General features: G+C 49.4%; 1 protein-coding gene across 1 annotated transcript in view; it reads left to right on the forward strand.

Moving 5' to 3' along the window:
- BRD4 (bromodomain containing 4) overlaps positions 1–18,171 on the forward strand; it is a 93,984-nt gene that overhangs the window by 54,667 nt on the left and 21,146 nt on the right. Inside the window, exons 3-8 of the mRNA XM_072721359.1 lie at positions 1,907–2,225; positions 5,902–6,039; positions 7,384–7,519; positions 9,158–9,447; positions 10,129–10,491; positions 12,168–12,296. Coding sequence (XP_072577460.1) covers positions 1,907–2,225; positions 5,902–6,039; positions 7,384–7,519; positions 9,158–9,447; positions 10,129–10,491; positions 12,168–12,296 — 1,375 coding nt within the window. The remainder of the gene's footprint in view (positions 1–1,906; positions 2,226–5,901; positions 6,040–7,383; positions 7,520–9,157; positions 9,448–10,128; positions 10,492–12,167; positions 12,297–18,171) is intronic.

The raw sequence follows: 18,171 nt of genomic DNA on the forward strand, positions 1-18,171 counted from the left end.
TGTGATGGCCTTGGGCTATTCCCACCTGGATCCCTTCCTTGCACCAGCCTCCTCCTTGTAGCAAGGTCCTCTAACTGTTCACTAGCCAGTTGACAGCTAGACCTGCAGTCAGCAGCCAGAGCACCCTGGAAGGAATGCTGTCTCATTGACCAAATCAGTTCTGTCAGTTTGGGGGGCTTACCCTGCATCTAGGACACATGTGTGGGAGTGGTCAGCCTCAGGCCAGGAGCTCCAGCTTTCCACAGCCCCCTAGAAGAGACTCAGCACCGAGTAGCATTTACACAGCAAGCTTTCCCTTCGTGCTTTTCAAATTTGGTAACTTGCCAGGACTGCATTTACAAAAACCTTTGTGGGGACCTTGGTTTAAATTACGCTTGGATTGAATTATAAAGGAATTCCTTAGCAACCAGAGTGCCTAGCATGTGGTAAGTGTGTTCCAGAAAGAAAACTGTGACAGAGCCAGTGAACTTGTCCTGTCTTTTTTCGTCCCCTGTCTGCCATACCAGAGTGTGATTGTAAAACCTGCCCCTTTTTCCTTAGCCATTGCCTGACTTTCCCAGCCAGAGACATTTTCTTACCCCCACTCAAGTTCTAGTTTATTACTGGAGATGCTCATTAGATGCAGGTGACTTCTAGATTACAAAGTCCTTCTTATTCCAGGGACTGAGTTTAAAGGTGATTGTCCCTTTTTCTTGCCAGTAGAAGTGTCAGAAACACGGTACACAGAAAGAATGTCAAATAAGTATACATCTGAACAGATGTTTCTTCTTGTTAATAGAGGGTGGGTTAGTGTGTTTCTCGAGGGCACTTTGCCTTAACAGCATGTACCCCCTGATCTGTGGTTTTGTTAGAATAATTGGACCAGATGCACAGAGTTGCCATTGCGAGGATGCTTGTGGCAGGATTTGTGTTGTTGGCATGGCCCGAAGCAGGGGTCATTCAGGTGAGGGGAGTATACAGGATGCCTCACACAGGCATTGAGCTATGTTTCTCACACCCCCTTGTGCAGGTCACAAGAGGTGCCCTCTTTATCTCTCTCTAAATAAACTTTGAAAATCTGGTTAATAAAGTGTTAGGTTGAATGTGGATTCATTTTTAGGTTATCAGCAGTTATCTTGTAGGATTTCTTGAATCAGCAAACATATTATTTTCAGTTACCAAGGAAATGTTCTTAGTGAGTGTGAGGCTTTACCTTGAGCACTCACACAGGGGCTGTGTGAGCCAATCTCCCTTCATGTCCCCAATCACCAAACAGAATTACTGACTTGGCTCGATATTTCTTGAGCCACAAGAGCAAAGAATTTTGATGTAAAGGACATATATGGGGGCTCACAAATCATCCTCTCTCCCACACAGGCAGTGTCCCATAAAAACTCAGATGGGGGCAGCCCGGGTGGCTCAGCGGTTTAGTGCCACTTTCAGCCCAGGGCGTGATCCTGGAGACCTGGGATGGAGTCCCACATCGGGCTCCCTGCATGGAGCCTGCTTCTCCCTCTGCCTGTGTCTCTGCCTCTCTCCGTGTGTCTCTCATGAATAAATAAATAAAATCTTAAAAAAACAAAAAAACCTCTCAGATGTTGTGAAAACCTAGTTTGTTGCTTATTCTACCCCTTTCCGATGGATTCCCATAGCCCTTGCCTGCTCATGCTCAGCTCTTCTCTCTGAACTATGTCCCTCACGCCCCTCGCTGTTGGTGTTTGATCTCTTCCCTGCTATAGGAGGCATCTTTGAGGAGAGCTGACACAGGGGCCCTTTTTTAGTCAGTGGCTAAAGGAGTGGCTCTCTGGTCAGCTTGACCACTTTCCACCAGAGGAGCTCAGCCCTTGGGGGTCACAGCCACCTGTTATTATGCATGGTGCCCATCTGCTTCCTGGTTTCTGATGATGGCTTTTCTCTTTCCTTGTAGAGTGCCCAGTGAAGAATGTGATGGGATCAGTAGCATGTCTGCGGAGAGCGGCCCTGGGACGAGATTAAGAAATCTGCCAGTAATGGGGGATGGACTAGAAACTACCCAAATGTCTACAACGCAGGCCCAGGCCCAACCCCAGCAAGCCAACGCAGCCAGCACCAACCCCCCGCCCCCGGAGACCTCCAACCCCAACAAGCCCAAGAGGCAGACGAACCAACTGCAATATCTGCTCAAAGTGGTGCTCAAGACACTATGGAAACACCAGTTTGCGTGGCCTTTCCAGCAGCCTGTGGACGCCGTCAAGCTAAACCTCCCTGTGAGTAACTTGGGCAGGACCCGGGGCTGCTGTCCTCTAGGTGTCTTCCTGTGTTGCAGTGGTGAGGGTGGGCTCAAGGTCGGGGTGAGGCAGAGAGAGCTTTGGGGCCCAGCTTTGAACTAACTACTAATACTCACAAGGCCCTTGAGTGAGTGATTTCTGTAGTCCTGATGGGTAGAAGTAGGAAGGGGGAGGAGATTGTTCCGAGGCACACAGTAACTGGTTCTTAGATATTAGGATCCAGGAGATAACTGTGTAGAGAGGTTGAAATGGGGGTGCAAGAGTGCTTGCAGCTTTCCTTCTGATTCCATAGGGGAGCTGAAGTGGGAGCAATCAGTGGCCCAGGCCCCCTACTTCTCAGACATGGTTGGCTGGCCCAGGATTAGTGGAGTGGTTGGTCAAACTGTGGAAGGGGGAACTGGTTTGCTGCAATACCTTTTCTGGTATTGGCATCATCATCATCGTCATCACCCAGAGCACAGGGCAGGAAAAGGTAGGGGAATATCTCTCAGGGAGCAAGCACGTGGAGGGATCCTGGTTGGAGAGCAAAGGGGTGGGTGCAGCTGTGCCCTCAACTGCCTCTATGCACACTATCTACCTACTGTGTCATAGCCACATTACACTTCCTCTTGTTCTTTTGTACCTCTGCTCTTCTCTTTCCCTAGAGTTTTCCTTTTGCCCACATCCCTAGCAAATGGTTCTGGAGATCAATTTGCATCTCTAACTGAGCCTCAGGGAAGAAACAGGTTAAATGCTTTTTTCCCTTCTCTTCAAAGCATCAAAGACTGATTGTCTTTAAGTTAACCTTTTCTGTTTGCTAAGTCCCATACAGCCCCTGATGAGGAATTAGGTGATTATTGCTGTAGACCCAGGCTAGGGTCTGTCAGTGTTAGAACTGCACCGGCATATGAACCTTAGCCTCTGCCAGGCATCCAGTTTCAAGAAGGATGAGTACAGTAATGTGACCCTTCCTGTCTGGAAAGCTGCTGAGTCTGTGACAACTGTCCACTTATTTATGTCTGCTGAATAGGTGTCATATGCATTTGGGAAGAGCAAGTCAGGAGGAGGCACTGCAGGTCTAGATCATGAATTGGCTCAAGAGAGGGGTTAGAGGTAAAAGAGGGTCCTTGCAGATCTGGGCTTCAGAGGCGGTTCATGCTGTTGACCCCGAGAAGGAGTAGAAGCAGACAGCCAGTCACCGGAGAGGGGTGGGTGGGTTTTTGGGAGAGCTTGTTATAGCATAACCTTGGGCTGGGCCGGGCCGAGCCATATAGGGTCCACAGGTAAGGGTGACCTTCCCAGAGCAAATGCAAAGAATGGGGAGAGAAGCAAGCTGAGGGGCCTAATTCGGGGGGGCTGAGGCTTCGACAACACCAGAGAGGGGTTGAGACGCCTGCAGAGGAGCCAGGAGAAGCTCGAACAGAGAGCAGTCCCCCAAGTTACCACTTCAGAGGCTGCAGGGAGGTCAAAGAGATGAGGATTCCAACCTGACCCTCCTGTTGGCCTTTAGGAGGGCATTGGTGACCTTAGGAAGATGTGACGCAGAAGTAGAAACCAGATTCTCGACGGTGTGAATGAGAAGGTGAGGATGCGAAGCCATCATTTCAAGAAATTTGGCTTTGAAGGGAAAGCGCGGCAGGGCCTGAGTGGAGGAGGGGTTGGTTTGTTAAAGGAAGACACAGAGAGGGGGCTGAGAGGGTGAAGACAGGAGAAGTGGGTGCTGGGGGACGGAGACCCTGAGGAGGCACTGTCCCAGCCAGCAGGACAGACACGGGTATGGGTGGTTTGTAAGGTCCAGTGGCAGGGAAGTTTGAGGTCACTCACCATGAGGTAGAGGCCAGGTTCCCCAGGGCTCAAGGGTGAATCTCTGTCTCCACGATTGTTGGACGTTGGAAGAGGCCATTGGAAAGGTGCTGCTGATCTGGTATCTTCAGGGAGGTGGGGGAGCGAGGAGCTGGCCCAGAGAAGCAGGGCACAGCTGGTCAGCTGGGAGCCATCTCATGTTTAAAGCCTGGTTTTCTGGGGACCTCTCCCCATCCTTGAGGAAATGTTAATACAGCCACCAAAAGAAGGGTTCCTTCTTTTTCTTTTTCTGACACCTTCCAGGAACCTTGACCTGCATTTTTGCTTCGATCCCTGCTAGACTTTAACTAGAATGCCTGCCTCTTTTGTACAGTAAACCTGTACAGTTGGATTGTTATGCCCTTAACTCCTTGCCCGCCCCGTGGTGCGCCCCCCCCCCCCCCCCCCCACTGTCCTGTTTGCCCTTGAGCCACTTGATGGGCCATGGGCAATTCAAGCACTTGACACCATCTTTGGCCATAGAATAAAATACGTTTCCACTGAGGTACATATATTTGGCCTTGGTTCTCTTGGGAAAGGTGGTCAGAGCCATAGTATAACATAGAAAATCTGGTGCCGTCTGTTTTCATGGCCTCCTGGCCCGGTACCCAGGCATGCACGTGCAGCCCTTGTCTGATCAGGGCCATGATTTCTGCAACTCATTACATGTAAGCTTGTTGCTTTTGTCCCTTTCTCGTGGGTATCAGAGCAACTTAAAATCTCACACCCTCTGCTCACCTTTTCAGTACTGTCCACCATTTCCAGGCAAAACCTTGGCACTTGCTAAAGGATAAACCTATCTTTCTGCCATCGGGTTCCCACTTGGACTTGGGGCTCTTCAATTACGGGAGCCTTTGAGTTTGCAGTCCTTAGTGGAGTGGGCCAGATGCACACAGGTCTCCCTGTCTTGGCTCTGTGATTCTTCTACCTGGAAACCTGGTGTGTTTCCTGTTCTGCCCCAAATACCTGGTGGTGTTTTTTTTTTTGTTTTTGTTTTGTTTTGTTTTGTTTTGTTTTGTTTTTTAAATATTTAGTTTTAGGGTAGGTTTTGATTTAGAGAAAAGCTGATAATAGTAGAGTCTGATTTGAAGGGCTTTAGAACATTTATACCTGCCATCTGGCTCCTTCTGTTTGGCACTTGTAGAGTTAGATACAAAGGTTTGAGGAGTGGGGTCTGCTGATTTTTTTTTTTTTTTAACTTGAGGATTGTGTAGGTTGTCCAGATTCCTTATTAACCTGGTTAGTTCAACTATATCCAGGTACTACTAATGGGTCCTTAGAAAGACTGTGTGCTAGTAAGAGAGATGGAAGTATGATGAACTTGAGTGAAGGTGGAGGCTTCTACTCTGTCCTCCTCAGTATGCCCAGAAGCCAGGGGTCCAGTGCCAGGTGGGCTTCCATGCTGCTTCCATTCGATTTCACATTTTATGGACATTAACATTTTAAATGGTAGGGGAAAAGTAGAACCTAGATAAGAACCACTTTTAAAAAGGCTATATGTTTTCCTCATTATTAAAAATTATGAAGGATTTTAACATCACACACAAAAAGATAGGTAAAAAACATAGATCTCCATAATGACAACCTGTTCTCAGACCAGGGAAGTTGACGTACTTTTACATTTTCCCTCCAGTTTTCCACCTAGCATTTAAGAATTCTTCCCTGATTTACTTATGTGGGGTTTCCCCTTTAAGATCGCTTGGTGAGACTGTGGAAGAGCTTCAGTCTGTGCTATGGCTCTCATCTTTGTTCTTGGAGTGAGATCCACAGGCCCACCATAAGTGCTTCATGGCCGGGGAGGTGACACTGGCCTTTTGCTCTCTTTGCTCTCCAGGATTACTATAAAATCATTAAAACACCTATGGATATGGGAACAATAAAGAAGCGCTTGGAAAACAACTATTACTGGAATGCTCAGGAATGTATCCAGGACTTCAACACTATGTTTACAAATTGTTACATCTACAACAAGGTGAGATGTGGTGGCAAATGTCCTGGTGCCCAGAGCGGGAGGGGAAGTGGGGGGAAGGGAAAAGAAGGGAGGAGATGGAGACAGGCACATCTGGAGCCTGTGGACAGGGGTACTTGGGAGCGGGTGGGATTCTAGTCTGATGGGAGGAGACCATTTGGAGGCAGAAATAATGGGACCCATGGTTTTGCCTGTGACTGAGTGTTTCTTTTTCGGGGAGGAGGGTGCTGGCTTTGTTTGACTTCCAAGCATCCTTGTTAGCTTGAAGCATGTGCTTCTGGTGCCCTTGGGATTTTGGTTCTTGAGCATGTCTAGTAGAGAAGCTGTGAGGATAGTGAGGACTCATTTAAAAAAAAAATCCCATTTGGGTGATAAAAGTGGTCAGGAAGGAGCCTACTAAAATGTAGTTATGAAAAGGTGTGCTCAAATAGAAACCTCAATGTGAGAGAGGGTATGATGGGCCCCACCGCATCTGGAACTGTGGACATGACCATTGACGACTTACAGCCGTAGAATTGTCCCCTGATCTCACATGTAGACCTGAAGGTCACTTCTTAACCCCATTAGCCAATCCTTTTGGCTCGGCTGTGCCATGAAGCCAGATCATTTGTTTACAGTTCAGACCACAGATGTGATTAAAACCAACCCTTTCATATAGAACGGCTCTGGAGGGAGACCCTATACAGAACTCAGCTTTTGGCCTCTGCTGGTGTAGTGGGTAAAATTGCCCAGAAGAGATGGGTAGGTGAGTTTCTTGAAGTTTACTGTGTTTTTTTAAAGTCTCAGCTCCCACTGCTAGGTTTAAGTGACATGTGCACAGATGAGGTTCTTGGGTTAGAGCTGAGTGGGAACAGCATGTCGGAGATGAGGCAACAGAGTGGGGACCCATAATTCAGTTCAAGATAGGCAATGCCCCAGCCCTAGTGAGTTGCCTTGAGGGTACACTGGGGAGCTTTGTCAGAGCCCTGCTAGCTTATCTGTGGCAAGAAATCCTGTGTAATTCAAATATTTGTAAATGAGGTTGAATTGTGTCAAAGGAGGGCTTCTGTCAGTGATTGGCAGGGCTTGTTAGATACTTAAGGCATTAGGATGGCTTCTCTGGCCAGAGCTTAAAAGAATGGAGAGGGAGGTGCAGGCAGACAGGTCCTGGTTCAGGCACATGAGCCTCTGTGGTATCTGGTGGTATAACTGTTGTGGCCCTTTAGGGTTCAGGTTGGGGAAGGACCCTAACTATGATAACTTGATGCTTTGGAGCAGGGAATGGGTGGCACAGGGTGGGGAGCTCTTGCTCCGTCTGGACAGGTGGTGAGGGCTTTCTGACCCTCACCCCCGTGTCTCCTTTTCCAGCCTGGAGATGACATAGTCTTAATGGCAGAAGCTCTGGAGAAGCTCTTCTTGCAGAAAATCAATGAACTGCCCACTGAAGAAACCGAGATCATGATAGTCCAGGCAAAAGGAAGAGGACGTGGGAGGAAAGAAGCAGGTAGGGTACCTCCAGTGCCCCCTGCCCTGTTGGCCTCACACTGAAACAGCAAGGATTGGCTTTCCTTCCCCCCCAAGTCTTTACCCCTTCTCCAGATTGAGTGGAGGACCAGGGGCCGGGAGGCAGGCTTAGTGGTGGATGCGCCCCAGAGGGTCACAGGACTGCGTGACCTCTCACAAAGTGGAAATAGTTGGGCTGTGCCCTTTTTGATGGACTTTGGTTAAAAAGAAAGTGTAATTTTTTTCAAGGGATTTTTTTTTTAAGATTTTATTTATTCATGAGAGAGAGAGAGGCAGAGACATAGGCAGAGGGAGAAGTAGGCTTCCCACAGGTAGCCTGATGTGGGACTTGATCCCAGAACCCTAGGATCACGACCTGAGCTGCAGGCAGATGCTTAACCACTGAGCCACCCAGGTGACCCTCAAAGCATTTTTAAGTTATTTGAATTCTTCATCCCATCTTAGAGAAAAGAAACTAACTCAGCTAAGGGCAGTTTTAACTAATAATCCCTATCCTGGAACCTTGAGGTTGGTTAATTGAGTTATCATAAGATGCTTATGTTAGAACCAGGCCTGCTTTTTGATGCTGCTGAAGTCGAAGTGAAGCCCTCCCCTCCTTGTCCACCTCAGCACCCACTCTGTTCCCTGCCCGTCTCTCAGCCTGACACAGGATTCCAGAGGCAGCTGCTGGGGAGGGAGGAGGGGAAACAATGAAATGTTTCTGTCTAGGAAAGGCTTGAACAGCTGCCTTGTGCATCTTGCTGTCCTCAGCTCTGTCTGAGGGTGGCCCATGCTGTGAGTTGTTTGCTTCTCTACAGAAGGCTTTCACCTGACATCCTACACCCTGCCCAGAGGTGGTGGCTTCACAGGAGCAAAGGGGGTTGGCTGGATCCTAGACAGTGCTGAGGGTTAGCCAGGGAGGTGTGGTCCTGAGGGCACCTCTTAGCTGTGGATCCTGCAAGGAGGTGTCCAGTATCCTTAAATCCAAGAGCCCTGCCCTTGTGCCCTAGGACCAGGAGTTTGATCTGCACATGGGACAGACACAGGGTATTATATGTTTGGGCTCCCCCGCACAGCTGCAAGGAGGCAGTCTGAGCCGATCACAAAGGGCAGCAGCCGTCCAGCCTCCTCCTGTGGCTCAGGGAGGTGGAAGTTTGCCAGTTTCCAGAAACCTTGGCCAGGGCTGCCGATGCGGGCCCCCTGCCAGAATTGCTTACTCAGAAGGCAGCGCTTCTGGGAATGAGGACAGCTCTGTCCAAAAGCGCCAAGGAACATTTTTCCGCTCTCCATCTACAGTCCTGGTGCTAACTCTCAGCATGTGTTTCCTGCTCCTCTGGCCCAGGCCTCCGTGCTCCTGAAGGCGTCTTTGTGCCTGATATGGAACTTGAAGCCAGGACGCCTCAGAAAATGTGGAATGCAGTGTGCTGCAGCTCTCAGAGAACCTAAGGGCAGGTGGACCAATTTGGCCGAGGTCTAGGGTGTTCGGGTTATTCTGTCTCTAAGGCAAATAGTTACCATGACACTGTGTGCCATGTCCCCACAGATGTGTGCTCACCATATTGTGACACTGTCCCCATAAGGTCAGCCACCGTGTGTTGGGCTTGGCATCTAACCCACGTGTCCCTTTTACGATTGATAGGGACGGCAAAACCTGGTGTCTCTACGGTACCAAACACAACGCAAGCATCGACTCCTCCTCAGACCCAGACCCCTCAGCAGAACCCTCCACCTGTGCAGGCCACACCTCACCCCTTCCCTGCAGTCACCCCCGACCTCATCGTCCAGACCCCCGTCATGACAGTGGTGCCTCCCCAGCCACTGCAGACGCCCCCACCGGTGCCCCCTCAGCCACCACCCCCACCCGCACCAAACCCCCAGCCTGTGCAGAGCCATCCGCCCATCATCGCGGCCACCCCACAGCCTGTGAAGGTGAGCATCCTCTGTGTGTGTGTGTGTGTGTGTGTGTGAGAGAGAGAGAGAGAGAGAGAGAGAGAGAGTCCCAGCCCAGCCACCGGTGGGCTTTTACCACCTCAGCTGGTGCCTGCCCCCTTGTCTTCTCCATAGCAGAGAGGTCAGCAGGAGACAGTCACCTGTTCTGGCTCCTGGGGCACTTGTGGGTATTTTGCGGGCAGGGGTTGGGGGTATTGTGCTTTGTTTAAGTCATGGCCTAGAAGCTACTGCCCTGCTGGCCTGGAGATCCCATAGTTGAGACCCACTTCCCAGGGGCTTGCTGACCCCTTCTGCCCTCTAATGTAGACTGTGCATATGCCTCCTGTGGGAGGCCAGTGTGACAAGGCTTGACTCTGAGCGACTTCCCTGGCATTAAGTAGGAAGCTGCTTTGGGAGGTTTCTTTGGCCTCCAGTGAGTAGGTTCTGCACTCAGGTGTGTGCTTCCTCCTGCCACTGGCAGGGATCCTATCCCAGCTGCAGAGCAGAGTGATGGGAGAGGGTCTTTCTTTGCCGTGGTCCTTCACCCATGGAGTTACCTTTGAGCCCTATTCCCCATGAATGTTGGAACCTTAGAAAGGACCTAGCTTCAGGAATGATCTGAGGGACGGTTGTGCCAGCTGCCACCTCTGACCGTGCTTGTTGCACGTGTGCTCTCGGCAGACAAAGAAGGGAGTTAAGAGGAAAGCGGATACCACCACCCCCACCACCATCGACCCCATTCATGAACCACCATCACTACCCCCGGAGCCTAAGACCACCAAGCTGGGCCCCCGGCGGGAGAGTAGCCGGCCTGTGAAGCCTCCCAAAAAGGATGTGCCCGACTCGCAGCAGCACCCAGTGCCAGATAAGAGCAGCAAGGTCTCAGAGCAGCTTAAGTGCTGCAGTGGCATCCTCAAGGAGATGTTTGCCAAGAAACACGCAGCCTATGCCTGGCCGTTCTACAAGCCGGTGGATGTAGAGGCGCTGGGTCTGCATGACTACTGTGACATCATCAAGCACCCCATGGACATGAGCACAATCAAGGTGAGCAGATGCCCCCTCAGAGCTGGGGGCCAGTCTTCCTAGGACAAAGAAGGTCAGAAGCTCCTAAGCTGGTCCAAGAGGAAGGCCCAGGCCTTCAGCTCTGGTGAATGTGCCCTAGTAACTATCTCTTCTTACCAGCTCAAAGAAGCCCAGCGCCCCCTGCTGGGAATTGTGAGGACAACCTCCAAGACCATGTGCTTGGGGATTTTCTTCTCAAACAGCAGCCTTGCCATCGTCTCTAAGGACGATGTGGCCTTGGGCCCCAGTGCCCACCGGCACCTTGCACAGTACATGCTCCAGGTGAGGTTGAAGGTTGGTGATTTTGCTAGGCTCTGTGTCATGGAGAGGGTCTTGATGTTATCTCTCGGTAGGAGTCACACAATGCTGCCATTTTCATTGTAATATTTTGGGGCCTTTTGATTATGTTTGTTTATTTTAAGCTATTTTGCATTTCTGTTTGGGAGTGGAGTAAGTCTGCCCAAACATGGGACAGGGAGGGGAGGGTACAGTGCTGGTGTGCCTTTTTTTTTTTTTTAAGATTTATTTATTTATTTATTTATTTATTTATTTATTTATTTATTTTACTTTAAAAAAAAAAGATTTTATTTATTTATTTATTTTATTTATTCATGAGAGATAGAGAGGCAGAGACACAGGCAGAGGGAGAAGCAGGCTCCATACAGGGAGCCCGACTTGGGACTCGATCCCAAGTCTCCAGGATCAAGCCCTGGACCGAAGGTGGCACCAAACTGCTGAGCCATCCGGGCTGCCCTTACTTTTATTTTTCAAAGATTTTTTAAAATTTTTTATTTATTTATTCATGAGAGGTACAGAGAGAGGGGCAGAGAGACACAGACAAAGAAGCAGGCTCCCTGTAGGGAGCCCGATGCAGGACTTGATCCTGGGACCCCAGGATCACGCCCTGAGCCAAAGGCTGATGCTCAACTGCTGAGCCACAGGCATCAACCTGGGAAGCATCCTGGGTTGCTTCTTTTTTTATTTTTATTTTTTTTTAAGATTTTATATACAGAGGCAGAGACATAGGCAGAGAGAGAAGCAGGTTCCCTGTGGGGAGGCTGATACGGGACTTGACCCCAGGATCATGACTTGAGCCAAAGGCAGATGCTCAACCACTAAAAAGATTTATTCATTTTAGAAAGCTCGATGAGCAAGCATGGGGAAGAGCAAAGGGGAGGAGAGAAACTTTCGTAGCCTCCGTGCTGAGCTCAAAGCCCAACATGGGGGCTTGATCTCATGACCCTGAGATTATGACTTAAGGTGAAACTAAGAGTCAACTGGGCCAACCAGGGCCCCCCGCTTGTGTTCCTTTTGACCAGTGTCTTGCCCTATGTCACCAAGACTGGTGTATGTCAGGTCAGAACTGGTCCCAACCCTCTCCTTACAGGCTCTGCCTCCATTTGTTCTCTGTCCACTTACCCCTTAGCCCATCATAGTGATCAGGGTGGGTGGGTTTGGGATGGTAGCAGGGTATTTCCCAGCCCTGAGACTTGCTTCTGAGTGTCTCCTTATCCACTTGACATAGAGAACTAAGGTGATGACCTCTCCTCTGCTCTACTGAGAAGGCAGCTTCCTCCTACACATAGCCCTCCTGGCTGTCACATACCCATTGGAACAGGGGCAGGCATAACCAACAAGAACCTGTCTTGTATTTTCAGTCTAAACTGGAGGCCCGTGAATACCGTGATGCTCAGGAATTTGGTGCTGATGTCCGATTGATGTTCTCCAACTGCTACAAGTACAACCCTCCCGACCATGAGGTGGTGGCCATGGCCCGCAAGCTCCAGGTGAGGCTCTGAGGAAGCTCTGAGCACATCCTGTGATAGACAGGCTGGGGTCCTGGGTGAGCCAGGCCTCTATGGGCTTTTGTAGATTTTATTTTTGTCATTTGCTTTGGTATGAGGGCATGTTGTTTTGAAGATAGACTCAAGCCAGGCTAATGTGTCATTTTACATTGAAATTATTTCATTATAATTAAAGTAGGATAGTTAGTTTGGGCCTTGAGCATCTTGGGTTTTGTTCTGGGGTGTCCCACTGAAAGCACCCTGCCCCGTACCTGCATTTGGTTGCCCTTGGCCAAGAATTCATGTGCTGTGCATGGCCCGGTCTGTTCTACAAAACAGACCTATCTCACATTGGTGAATGATACTCTTGTAAGGCAGATGCTTTGACACAGCTGTGAGCTAAAGTAACTGCTCACCTGTAGACATTTCTTCGCCAGGGCCTTGAAATCTATTGCCTTCTAGCTGTGGAGTGGCTGCTTGTAGGCCTTCCATGAGGCCACATCTCCATCTTGGGTGCCTTTGGGGATGGTGGCCCCTGCAGGTTGTTTCAGGCGGTGCACAATGCATGCTGTCAGGTGCACCTGTGGTTGGGAGGGAGGAAGCAGGTGACCACACAACATGTGAACTAACTTCGCTTTGCTTTATTTAAAAAAAGGAAAAATATACCCAGAATTCAACAGTGGTTTATCTTTGGGTAGAAAGATCAGGGGTTAAAAATTACAGAGAGAAAAAAAAAAATTACAGAGAATTGGGCACCTGGCTGGCTCATTTAGTGGAGCCTGTACCTCTTGACCTCGGGGTCATGAGTCCAAGCCCCATGTTGGGCGTAAAGATTACAAAAGAAAAAAAAACTTAAAAATATGGAGAATAAAGTCTGTATTTAGTACTTTTGCTGTCATTATTATTATTATTATTATTATTATTATTATTTAAAATTACACATATAATAATTTCTGGCCTTTTCTTCCCAAGACCCTGGGTTGCTTCTGCTCTGAGTCAGAGCAGGCCCTGGGCTTGGATCACCTGTCATCACAAGGGGTGGGCACTCTGGCTGGAGCCCAGTGCTGGTTTGCACATCTCTTGTCCCACTCCTACCTGGTGGCTGGGGCGGGGCAGGGGTAGGGTGATCCTCATACTTGGCTTTCCTAGTTATCCGTGGAGTGCTTCCAGGTCAGAAGTGTTGGCTTGCTTTTGGCAACCTGTGAGTCTGTACTTCTCAGGGGCCTCCTGGCTCCAGGTTCTGTTAGCTCCACAACATTGTCCCAGACTGTCATCATAGTGTTTCCTGTCCCCTCACACTAGAACTGAGGCATGGTCTCCTGTTCCTTTACTTGGCCCCTGTCTGGGTCTGAGGCTGCTTTTGAGTCCAAGGATGTGTCCTGAATCTCTTAGGATAAAAACTTAATACTAGAATAAACCTGGCCACTGTTATTTAAATGGCACACTCTGTTTCAAACATTCTTATAGTTTCTCCTGTTTGTTTTTTGATCTTATTTTCGCTGAGGTTTTCCTTTTCCTTTTTTTTATTTTTCCGGAGGGCGGGTAGAGCTCTTAATTTGGTGTTCTGCTTTCTTCCCAAAGCTGCTCTTTCACTGTTTACTTCTGCATTTCCCATCCTCAAAGCTCAGGCTTTATCATTTTATGGCAATTCTCATACATGGCCACCAGCTGCCAGTGGTGCTCTCAGATCTGTGTCTTCAACCTCCTCTTGTGGAATAGCTTTTGGCCAGGTAACTCATACTCTTTATTTTCCTTCATGCAAACAGCTAAGACAAAACAAGTTATCTGCCAGTACCAAGATTGCAATTCTTTTTTTTTTTTTCTTTTAAGATTTTATTTATTCATGAGAGATACAGAGAGAGACTGGCGGGGAGGGGCAGAGGCAGAGACACAGGCAGAGGGAGAAGCAGGCTCCATGTAGGGAGCCCGACGCGGGACTCGATCCCAGGTCTCCAGGATCAGGCCCTGGGCTGAAGGCGGCGCTAAACTGCTGAGCCACCCAGGTTACCTCCAAGATTGCTATTCTGAACTACTTTACTTTAAAAAGAGAAGAGAGGGATCCCTGGGTGGCGCAGCGGTTTAGCGCCTGTCTTTGGCTCAGGGCGTGATCCTGGAGACCCGGGATCGAATCCCACGTCGGGCTCCCGGTGCATGGAGCCTGCTTCTCCCTCTGCCTATGTCTCTGCCTCTCTCTCTCTCTCTCTCTCTCTCTCTCTCTCTCTCTCTGACTATCATAAATAAATAAAATAAAATAAATTTAAAAAAAAATAAAAAGAGAAGAGAAAGAATCCTTTAATATATTCTAGCTCTCCATCTCTAATTTCTGTGCTTAGGTGTTTTGGTTTTTCTTCATTTTTCTCCTTCTGAGAGTTACGTGAACATGGCCCAAACATAAGGTTTACCCGTACCAAGAGCATTGAACTATTTTCCCCACATTGTAGCCTCTTTCTAAACATTTTTATTCCACATACCAGGCTGGACTAGATGGGGTCCTTGCCCTGAAAGAGGGTCTGTTTCAGGCAAGGGCAGTGCCTGGATGAGTCATTTGGCACAGCGCTCTGCCCCTAGCCTGCTTTGCCCGCCTCAGGGTGTATTGCTGTGTTACCGAAAGTAATGTCACTTCTCCATTATTGTGAGGCAGGTGGAAGTATCGGCTTCAAGTGCAGAGCCAATGTGAAAGGCTTCTTGTCTGGGAGGTAGTTGTGCTGATGGCATTTCAAGCTTTTCCCTCTTCCTCTCTAAGCTTTCCTGAATCAGCATGTTTCAGATGGCTAGATTGTCCAGAGAGGAGGAGCAACAAAGTCCCAGTCCTTGTTTGCCTCTGTAAGAGATGTTAGATCTGCCTCTTCTTAAGTAGACTGTGCCCAAGGATTGGCATTTACATGGAAAGTTATATGGGAAAGGATCCACTTTGCTTTCCTCTTCCAGTCTCTAAATTCCAGGCCTTTAGAAAACTCACATCCCACCCCCTGGTAGCCACAGTCACAAAGACAGCCAGGAGTATCTGGGTAATGGGATTTCTCAGCTGAAGAGTGGCTTGGGCTAAGGCCCATCAACCCACCTGGTGGGCCCAGAGCTGCTGGTGGTACTACTGTCTTTTGCTCTCTGCTCTGTCAGGAAGTGAGGAGTTATTTAGGAAATTTGGTACCGATGTAGATTACCAGAGTCCTATTTCAAAAAAAAAGGTGCAAATTCAAGGTGGTATGCAATTATTTTTACAGCAAGGAAAAATGAAAATTGCATTGGGATATCCTGCATTAGATCCCAGAGGCAGGAAGCATTTGAGGTGTGTCTAAATGTGTGTTTCTCTGTGTCCACTCATGGCTGCATCTCCAGCACTTGGCACACCTAGTGGCCTGCCACTGCCTGCATCTTCTCCTCACCACCACCCCCATCCTCTGGGCCTTGATATGCCCAGGTATGGCCAAGCCCCACAGCCACATCTGGACTTGGCCATGCTTGACCTTTTGGCACTCCGGCAGCTGGTTTAACTAGAGGGGGGAGAAGGGTGTGCTTCCCACTAGGCTGAATCTGATGCAGCCTAGAGTAGCTGACCCAGTGAATATTTCTAGTAAGAGGAGACACATGCTCTGAAACCAGTGTGCTTTGCTAATTGATGCTGAGAATTGCAATGTGGGTGGAGGTGATGGCATGCCAGGCAGAGAAGCTCGGTCCACCTGGAGACACTACAGGCCCTAGTGTAGGAGGCCTGAGACCTTGTTCCTTTAGAGTATACTCGCTGTTGGTATTCACCACCCCTCACCGTCTCTGTCCTCCCCACAAGACCTTCGATCTAGGTGCATCACATTTGGTTTTGGCATCCCCCCCTCTTGCCTGGCTCTACACCCTTTCCACCCACTCTCCACTTGGCCAGCAGGATGTGCAGCTGGATTCATGTGTCACACTTTTGTCTCCTTTTGAGCCATCTTTGCTGGATCTCTGCAGCTGTTGGCATCATGTCCCCCACTCATCCTTAGTTTTCAAGTTTCTCACAAGCTCTCCACCATCCCTTTGCTGTTTCTACCTTAACACTTTACACTTTTCGACTATTTGTGTTCGCTCCTTGAAGGCAGGGAGCACATCTTTTGTGTTTACCATTCAACAGACCCCAGTAGGCAGAACCTATCTCAGCCACTTGGGAAGGTTTTTCTGCAATAGCCTTTGACTCACTGGCACTCAGGCCCAAGTACATTTCCCAGGATGTCCTCCACTGGGGCCAGAGCAAGTGGAAAGAGGACATGTCTTGCAGCTGGGCATGGCCAGGAAGCCAGGAGCCCCCAGCTTGTAGGCCCTGCAATGCTTTCCCAGCTAGCCTGCCTGGATTCCTCTCTTGTGCTCTTTTCTGTTTGTGGTCTTAGGACCTTGGCAGGGCAGGGCCTGAGAATACCCTGGGAGTGGAAAGAGGCCCCAGAGTGATGAGTCCTGCTCTGCCCCCCCCACCCCCCACCCCGCGTATGCCTTTTTCACAACAGCCACAGTCTGTTGTGGAGGAGCAGGAATGTCCTTGTGGGAAGGATCATGCTATCTGGCAGTTGGCAAGAGAGACTGGGTACAGAGATAAGTGGTACAAGGCAGCTTCCACCTGGTAAAGGCTCACCTCCCCACAACACTTGAGTACTTGGCTGTACCTGCCACCCTCTTGGTGGGGTCCTGACACATCAGGCACACTCCTCTGGGCAGCAGGCCTGACTTTTCATGGATGCTCTTGTGGGTCTGTTGTGACCTAGGGCTGCCCATATCCAGGGCACCGTGGGGCCCCTGCTCTGGTGTGAGCCCCTGTCTCCTCTGCAGCCTGGGTAGTGATTGTCTCTGCTCATTCCTTGTGTGTGTGTTCTCCATTGCTCTCAGAACTGCTCCAGAATTTATTTCTGTATGTATTAAAAAGGCATTACTTACTCTTTCAGTACTTAGTCTAGGAGCAAAACTATTTAGACAGCAAAATCTAGGTCGTCACTTTGCGGAAAGGAGGAGCTGCCTTGGAGGAGGCTGAACTGAGGTGGTCTAGAGGTGAGGGGACAGCACGACAGTTGTGGATGAACCTACTCTATTGCCTGGGTCACCTTTCCAAGCTGCCGTGGGGAGGGGAAACCTGAAGCTATGTTTCCAGAGATAGCAGGAGAGGCTTCTAGGGCCAGCTGTGTTGAGTGTAGTCTGTTTGACACAGCAGCCCTAGAACTTGATTCCACAACCCTCCCATGCCTTGTGGGCTGTGCTGGAGTATTGACTCACACTTGGGGAAGGCCCTTCTCTTGTATAAAACACCATGTTGACTAACTTTTTCCAGGCTTAAAGCAGGTCTTAAAATCATGCTGGGAAGCTAGCTCTTTTCCTTTCACTGCTGTCCTCTGTCATCACTGGATTTATGATCACATTGCCCTCAGCATAGGAAGGGACTTGCCAGCTTGCTGGTGAGGGAACACAGTTGGACCGGGCTGCCCAGGCAGAGCTGCTGCCCCCAAGCTCTATGACCCCACATGGAGTTCCATCAGATTCCTGGGTCTTAAAGAGTTGGAAGACGTCAGTCTCCTGGGATGAGATCCCGTGCTTAATCGCTTTGAGGCCTTTACTTGTGTCACTGGTACCTCACAAGATTTACTCCCTCCTGTAGCCTGGCCTCAACATCCCCCACAGTCACTCTCCTATAACTTTTACACTTTGCCGGGCATGCCCTGGAGACACCTCAGCCAGTGGCATGGCTCTACTCGGTTACATGCCCCAGAGATGATATGAGGAGTGGGGAGGTATTTTCAGACCCTTGCCTACTGTAGCAGAGGCTCTGTTGCCTCACTGGCCATGGGTTCTGTGCCAGGCACACTTACCACAGGGCAGGCTTTTGCATGTGCTGTTCCCTTTGCCTGGAATGCTCTCTCAAACTGGA

Source organism: Vulpes vulpes, chromosome 9, assembly GCF_048418805.1.
Source record: "Vulpes vulpes isolate BD-2025 chromosome 9, VulVul3, whole genome shotgun sequence".
In the NCBI taxonomy this organism is placed as follows: Eukaryota; Metazoa; Chordata; class Mammalia; order Carnivora; family Canidae; genus Vulpes; species Vulpes vulpes.